The 8629-nt window shown below is 41.7% G+C and overlaps 1 protein-coding gene across 1 annotated transcript; it reads right to left on the reverse strand.

The window, feature by feature from the left end:
* Positions 1-1367: 1367 nt before the first annotated feature.
* On the reverse strand, positions 1368-8001 carry LOC126088547 (allergen Tha p 1-like). Its single transcript, XM_049906727.1, has 2 exons — positions 7811-8001; positions 1368-1558 (listed from the first exon to the last, which is right to left on the reverse strand). The coding sequence occupies exons 1-2, from the start codon at positions 7986-7988 to the stop codon at positions 1368-1370; spliced, it is 369 nt and encodes a 122-aa protein (XP_049762684.1). The 5' UTR covers positions 7989-8001.
* Between the last annotated feature and the right edge of the window lie 628 nt (positions 8002-8629).

The following is an 8629-nucleotide window of genomic DNA, read 5'->3' on the forward strand; positions in this document are numbered from 1 at the left end:
CACATAGAAGATAGGGGACAACTAAACAATCGGCTGATGAACACTTCGCAAAATGAGTGGGACGAGAGTGATAAGAGCATTTAAACCTAATTAGACATTCTGTACGAATGTGTTTTCTTCAGCAGGTGTGGATCGTGCATTAAATCGAAAGTTTTTCTATGATCTTGTTCAATGGCTACCGTTGTTCAGTATCTCGCTTCAAGTATTTCGTGTGACCGCTCTTTTTGGAAAGAATGCTGCTTTTCATAGAAAAAGGAATTTCCGTTCCTAATCGGTCATAGTGTTTGAAATAAGATTATTTTCTTATAATTCTGCTACACAGAGATGAATGAAATAGGAACTTTGTTATGTGGAACTATAGTTGTGCCTTTCCCGTCTACAGGTGTCGGTCCTCACACAGTCTCAGGAAACAGACTTTATTGGAGGAATTTGAGGTACGTCAGCGGTGTGAACATATTACTGATCACATATACATTCAAAACATTTTGTGCTTTAAGGCTTTTAAACGTATTTCAGAATTATCTTGCCAACCCAATTCACTGATTATAGTGCTAACAGTTGCTTAGTTTATCTATGTAAAGGACCACTGACCAATTCCAGGTTTCTAATTATTTTCATCTTTATGCTTAACTTGAAACACACAATGCAAGAAGAATTTTCTTAGCATGGAATGTTAATAACAAATACTTTTTGTTACTTTCATAGATATTATGTATTGATGGAAGTAATGTGCCATAGTGGTCCGTGGCGTTGTTACACGAGTTTTAGAAGTAGTTTTGAGTATTCAACTATTACGGACTTGGTAGTTAGGTCTGTATTAGGTTTGACAGTTGTGTACGTGATCACTACTTTTAGTGATACTGCTCATATTTTGGCACAAGAGATAAAATTTTAAAAATATATTCCGTCAGTGGAAGTGACATCTTAAGATCGGACACAGAAGGAAATTAGAAACAACATATGAATTTCTGCAGTTACGTGGTTGTTACAGTATTATAACCATCAACTGCAGACATTTATAGCCATAGATGGACGATTTGTACGTAAAGCATTTCAACATATTCTCATGTCTCTGTTGACGAATAGCTGCCAGGAAAAGGGGTGCTTTGTTCTAAGAAAAACGTTGAACTCCGCACAGTATGCGTAGGGCATAAAATACAAAAAACATATCGAATAAAATTAGTCCAGAGATAGACTGGTTGTAGTAAGTTTTACTTGATATTATGAAACTTCAACATGAAAACTGCATTATAACAACAATGATGCCAGAAGGTCGTAGTGATATCCAGATAAACAACGAAATTACATCTTGCAGTTATATATTTTCACTACTGAATTTTAGAAAACTTCAGCTACAGAGTAGTCGTTTAAGAAGAGAGCTTTGCTAGTTCAGCAGCGTGCCTCTGCCTGTAGCTGCCGTCAGCGTCATATTTGTCGATCAGCGAGCTCCACAGGTGTGGCTTCTCACTGGCGAGGAGCGTGATCGCCCTCACAGCCTGCGCCTTCTGCTTCTCGTTACACTGGCCGCAGTCCGTCTTCAGGGCGTCTGGTAAGATACCTGTAAAAGTGCATAAGAGACTGAGAAGTTGCAGATTTCTCCGGTACTACTGAATCGTAACAGCGACGAAAACTATCGAAAGCGAACTGCGTAACTGAAATGTATTGACAGTAGCTTATCAAGTTAAAGCAAAATGAAATAGTTTTCTGAAAATACAGGAAATAACCAACCACCACATGCAATCTCTTTGGAATTCCTTGACCTTAACGTAAATTGGTGTTAAGTTTCTGTTACATTTAAGGCTTGGCCATCACTTGTATTGGTGACCGTCCAAGTCCGCCGAGTGCTGTTGGCAAGCGGGGTGCATTCAGCCCCTGTGAGGCCAATGGAGGAGCCACTTGACAGAGACTTTGTAGCTCCGGTCACGAAAACTGGCAACGGCCGGGGAGAGCGGTATGTTGACAACATCCTCCTCCATATTCACATCCAGAGCTGAGGATGACACGGCGGTCGTTCGGTACCACTTGACCTTCAAGACCTGTTCGACGAAGTTTGTTTATACATGAGATACGTTTATAACAACAGCTCCGTTACTGATAGCTCTGGGATTCCATAGATATCATACAACTCTTCTCAAATTGTATTTTATGCTTGATGTATGAAGTCCATATTTCGAATGTTGAAAACAGTTAAATTCATCAGCCGTATTTTTCTACCATGAATTAAGGGTCTATAACGACTTCAAAATCAGAATAGAAGAGTAGGTTCCAATTGGCTCATTACGAGAGTGTGTCCAGCAACAGAGGGAAAATTTATGATGCAGAAGAAACGTGCCTCTGTACCAGTTATTACGGAATTTCCTGTCCATTCATGTATGGAGCGCGGGAAGAATGTTTAAGTGCCTCCATCTTATCACGCCCTCACGATCCCTACAGGAGCGATAAGTAGAAGGTTGTACTATATTTCTTAAATATCATAATCATGTACAATGATGTGGCATAAGTCATGGGGTGGCGCTATGCACATTCTGGCGGCAGTATCGAGTATTCAAGGTATAAAAGGGCAGTGCAATGGTGGGACTATCATCTGTAATCAAGAGTTACACCTGAAAGTGTTCCCAACGTGATTGTGGCCGCACGACGGGAATTCACAGACTTTGAACGAGGAATGGTAATTGTAAGTACACACTTGGAACACTCCATTTCGGAAATCTGATGAACACTCAGCAGTCGACACACAGATAGTGAAATCAGGCCATGTTCAGATTAAGGACACTTCGACTGTTAAAATTTTGACACTATCACGTCGAAGTATTTGTAACAAAGTTTCCGAATTTATTGCCCACGAAGAAATTGGTCGCATTCTGATTACTCTCGCGACCGAGAGCTAGCTGAAACCCGATGTAGGAAGCTCTGAAATACAGGGTGTCCCACTCAAACCTCCCTGACTTCAAGGACCCAGGAGATACAACCACAGTAGATACGACAATGAAAAATGCACCACATTGTAGAGCATCTCAATAAATTTATATTCCTGCGTCAGAAGTGCCACGTATCGTCACCAGAGTGCAGCATGGTAGCATGAAGTGAAAATGGCAACTTCACAGCAGCGTGTGCAAGCAGTAGTTTGGTTTGCAGAAACAAAATCCCCGATTGCTGCGCAAAGAAGTTATCGTCTGTGTATGAATGTAATCCACCTGATGTGAAAACAGTTAAGGAATGGTATAGTCAGTTTCTGGCAACAGGAAGTGTTCTGAAACATTCTTGCGGTGCACTTTACGGATTTTCAGAAGAGAAAGTGGAGGACATCAGACAAATGTTTCTCAGAAGCCCACCTAAGTCAATTCGTCAAGCATCTAGGCAGCGTGAGATACGTCGATCCATATTGCGTCCTGTAATTCACCAGCATCTACGTATATGTGCTTACAAAGTTCAAATTCTGCAACATCTGACGCAGAACGACAAACCACGCCGACAACAGTTTGCTGCGGATATGCTGCAGCGTATTGATATGGATGCCAGCTTCCTGGAATGATGTTTATTCTCAGGCAAGGCAACCTTTCATCTATCATGAAGGGTTAATGTGCATAATGTTCGGATTTGGGGTTCACAAAATCCGCACGTTGTCATTGAACATGTTCATGATAGCCCTACACTAAACGTCTGGTGTGGGCTAATGCATGGCAGGATTGTTGAACTGTTCTTCTTTGCGGAACCAACAGTGAATGGGCCAGTGTATCCGGACATGATGGAGCAGTAACAAGACTTGCAACCCAACATCATTTATCAACAAGATGGAGCTCTGCCGCATTGGTCAACAGCTGTTCGCAAGTTCCTGGTTAGGAAATTTCCCATTCGTTGTATCGGACGCCGAAGACACATTGCCTGGCCACCACGTTCACCCGACATTTCGCCGCTTGATTTCTTCATGTGCAGATTCGTTAAGGACCGCGGTTATACTACCAAAGTGAGGAAATGTGACGAAGAATTTGGCAAGAAATTGAATATAGATTTGATATTGTTCGTGCTACAAATGGTTCACATGTAGAAGTGTGCTGATGACAAATAAATAAATTCTTTGAGGTGCTCTATAATGTGGTTCATTTTTCATTGTCATATCAACTGTGGTTTTTTTTCCTGGGTCCTTGAAATCAGGGAGGTTTCAGTGTGACACCCTGTATTTAGTGAGTCATTAAACGTTTATCGGGGAGACAGATTAGACGCCACTGCAGTGGGATAGTTAAATGCAGTCAACACAATTATTGCTTCTATTGAGGTCAAATTTGAGTGTGATTACGAAGCTCTCTGGACGCGTACAAGTCTAGGTAAAACACAATTTTACCGCGCCCGCCTTTCCACTGTGACAGTTTTAGAGTCATTCAATGAAAGTCTACGCCCAGTAAATCATTCAATATTAGTTGTAGGAGACTTTATCCTACCGAGTATACCATATGGATTCATTGCAGGTTTACAGATAGGAAATCTAGTGCAGTACTGTTGAACATATATTCCGACAACGGTCTTTAGGAGAGTGATACCTCACAACCCGGGTTGGGACAATTTTAAGAAAAAACACATGGAAGGTGAACCCGTATATTTTGTCATTTGTTGTTTCATGGAATACACCTTTTTACTTAGCGACAATTATTACGATTACAAATTAAAGAGCCTTGTTAAAAATGAATACCGACGCTGACAATAATTTAAAGAACTTGAACAGAATGAATCAATTAATAAAAAAATTAACAATGTATACCATTATTAAGAGCAGGGCTTAAAAACAGTAATATACATACATCCTCAAATACACGTAAGAAATCACACCAACTAGGTGTGACTGCAAACTGGTTCAACAAACTAAGTTTTACGAGTAAAATGAATCACAAATGACTGCCACAAAAAGTATTAACATTTCCCAGTCATGGACAAACAGACAACACACACACGAAATACAGATAGGATAACAAGTCACGCGACTGATTGTGGCTGCTGGAAGGCTCTTAACAATTTATAAACCTTAATAATCCCTTAAGCAATAAAGTACACAATCCCCCAAAACACAAGAAAAGCCGGGAAGGCGTAGAATTTAAATGTGACTCTCAACTCGTACACTCCAGAAGGAACATGAATAATAACTCTAAAATAAATATAAAATCTCTCAAAATACAAGAAAGGTGACAAATTACAGTAGAAAGCTATCCGCCAACAGGCAGGTAAGTTTCACAAGGAATGGACTTATCTAATGACTGTGGATAAAAGGGAAAAACTCAAGAGTTCATACTCATAAGTAAAGGGCTTTAAAACTTAACATTCTCCGGAACTAGCAATAGTGGTGCAAGGTTTAAACAGGTAGTTACAGAGAAAATATAATGACAAGCAATTTTGCACCTGCAGAACATGCCTTATAGCTTAAGTGCTTGCTGAATCCACAATGTTGACTAGATCAAGAGTTCCGGAAGTAACTGGCGACACTCCGCCGTGGCATGTATCAAACGATCAAATTTACTAGAACCAGCACGAGGCGGCTGGTAGAGACCCCTGGTTGCGGGCCGACCTAGGCGTAGTGTGACGATGGAAGTGTCGCCGCAGCAGAAAGAAAACACGTCTCTGCTCCGGGAGCAGGAAGCAGAAATGAGTCGTCTGCTGACGCACTTCAGAAGGGAACAGAAATCTGCCCAAATAAGGCTACAAACGATAATGTCTAGGATGTAGGCAATATTAAATTATTCCGGAAGTGACTACACATACAGGTTACAAGCTTAACACTCCTTAAAATTACTTGAAAATAACAAGATGAAATATCATCGTCTGCAAACCCAATTGCTGTGTCATTGACACAGACTGTGTTGCAATTTAAATCTCATAAATTCAATTTACAATAGAGACTGCTCGTATACTCGCACAGAATAATAGAACGAGGATGAAACGTATGTCTACATTGCTCGGTATGAGTCCTGTTTTCTCGTATTTTATCTTCGTGGTCCGCATGTGCAATGTATGTTGAAAGCATCGGAATCGTTCTGCAGTCAGCTTCAAATGCCGGTTCTCTAACTTTTCTCAAGAGCGACATTCGAAGAGAAAATCGCCTTCCCTCCAATAATTCCCATTTGTGTTCCCGAAACTTCGTGTTGTTCGAACCCAACAGTAACAAAACTAGCTGCCTGCCTCTGAAGTGGTTCGATGTCTTCCTTTAATCCTGCCTGGTATGGATCCCAAATACTCGAGCAGTACTCGAGAGTAGGTTTCACTAGCGTCCTACAAGCGGTCTTCTTTACCGATGCACCACACGTTCCCTGAATTCTTCTAATAAACCGATGTCGACCATTCGCCTTTCCTATCACAGTCCTCGAATGTTCGTTCCACTTCACATCGCTTTGCAACGCTACGCCCAGATAGTTAAACGACGTGACTGCGGCAAGTAGGACTCTACAAGAGCTGTACCCGAACGTTATAGGTTTGTTTTTCTATTGCATCCACATTAAGCCGCAATAACTTACAGTTTTCTGCATTTAGAACTAGCTGCCATTGATCGCAAAAACTAGAAATTTTGTCTTAGTCATCTTGTGTCCTCCTATAGTCACTCAATTTCGACACCTTAGCGTACACCACTGCATCATCAATCAACTGCAGGTTGCTGCCTGTGGGTTGTCGACCTAGCTGCTGTTCAAGACAGTTTCCAAAAAACTGTGTTCAGAAGTGTTTCGCATGACTGTCCGTCTGTACCACCCCTCCCTGCCACCCCCCCTCCCACTATGCATCCATAGACATTCCAGTCTATAGTCGGCAGGTGTTAAACTCGCCTCCAACTAGTATTGCACGATCCGGGCATTTCCTCGCAACCGACCGTAGAATTTGCTTAAAAGGCTCTACAACTGTAACAGCGGAGTCGGGTGGCCGTTAAAAATAGGTAACAATTATGTTGATTTTGCGGAGTCGGGTGGCAGTTAAAAATAGGTAACAGTTATGTTGATTTAACAGGCACCTGTTATACGCAACCAGATAAGTTCACTGTCACATTGAACTCCAACCTCAATAGAGTCAATATTTTTGTCAATTGTCAACTGCCATGCACTCTCCCACTCCTATGCCTCTAATCTGTGTTTCAGATGTATGTTCAGCAACTCACTAAATATCTCAGAGCTTTCCACTTTGGGTTTCAACCAGCTCTCTGTCCCAAGAATAATTTGAACGCGAGAACTTTCCTGGAGGGCAGTAATTTCGGGAATAGTTTACTGTCTTTACTCTGCATGCCGTCTGACTTTCCTTGCTGCGTATCGATTGGCGACCCTTAATCGGAGGACCTGAAACTATCGTCTAGCCTACAAAAGAGCCCTCATGTCTGCTACCCGAGAATCTGCTTTCTTTGTCTAGTGTACTCACGCTGTACGAAGAGGCGTGCTACAAATCCCCACACGATAACGCTGGTCTAGAAATCTGCATCAAAGATCATTACATAGTCGACGAATCCTTTTGCTGAGACCATCCACTCGGCCTCAGAGGCATGCCTCAGCAGCCAGAGATAGTGGTCATCTGTGTGTGAGCTGCGTCTGCGTGAATGCCGATGTGTGTGCGTTATCGATTTCAGAAGAGGGCCTTCTGGCCGAAACGTTACGTGTTTAGTAGCCTTTTTTTATGCCTGTCTGCGACTCAACATCTCCACTATATGGCGGGTAGTAATCTGTCCTCATCGCAATATCGTCATTATTTCATCCTGGATTTTCCATTATTTAATATTATTTTTACCCCTAAAATGTTATTTCATTTGTTTGTTACCAAATGTTTCATTTTATCCTCGTAAGGGGAGTGCACTTACTTTTGAGCTCTTTGCCCTCGTCGGTGCAAGAGTCGTTGTTGTCTGAGAGGAGGCACTTCTGGTACTCCAGGAGCACGCGTTCATTGTGCACCACCTGGTGCACATCGATAGTCTCGAAATGGTTGTTGCAGCCACTGGCGACGGCTAGAAGTGTCACAAACGAGACCAAGTTCTGCATTCTGACACTTCGATGCAACTGTTCGCTGTTAACTGCTGCTGTGCAACCTTACATTCCCTTATATATTACGGGAAACGACTTCTAATACGAATGACGCGCTACAGGGAATTTCTGAGAAGACCTAGTGACTCCATGTTTAATCCATTAAGAGGTGGCGTTGTTTGGTAACTTTTCCTGTATAACAAGGAGAATGCAGAAGCATCATAAAATTGTCTCCGCCTGCTGCTTTCTAGGAAGTGCGTAACTTCTGTTGTGCATGGGTTATCCGTTGTTGGAAACTAATTTTCCTCAAATCATACATGTGGCACAGGGCACGTGTCTTCCTGATGCTCATACATGTGTAACCGACAATTAGACACTGTAATAACAAACAGTCCACAAGTTATCATCGTGCAAACTTCTATTCTACAATTAAATAAGCCGCATTTTTGTCTTCGGTAATGAGTTGCACCAAGTCCTGCATATGGAGCTAAAACTATACTTTACAGTGAACGAGTCTTCAAAACATGCCCTGGCTCTTTATTTTACTTGCAACGTTTTAGTTATTTGTAACACTCCTCATCAATAATAGGGACCTTTCTTAGATGGCCACTTCACTGTAGTTTCGAATCATTGGCAGTTACAAAATGTAGCGTACTTCA

Source organism: Schistocerca cancellata, chromosome 6, assembly GCF_023864275.1.
Source record: "Schistocerca cancellata isolate TAMUIC-IGC-003103 chromosome 6, iqSchCanc2.1, whole genome shotgun sequence".
Lineage (NCBI taxonomy): Eukaryota > Metazoa > Arthropoda > Insecta > Orthoptera > Acrididae > Schistocerca > Schistocerca cancellata.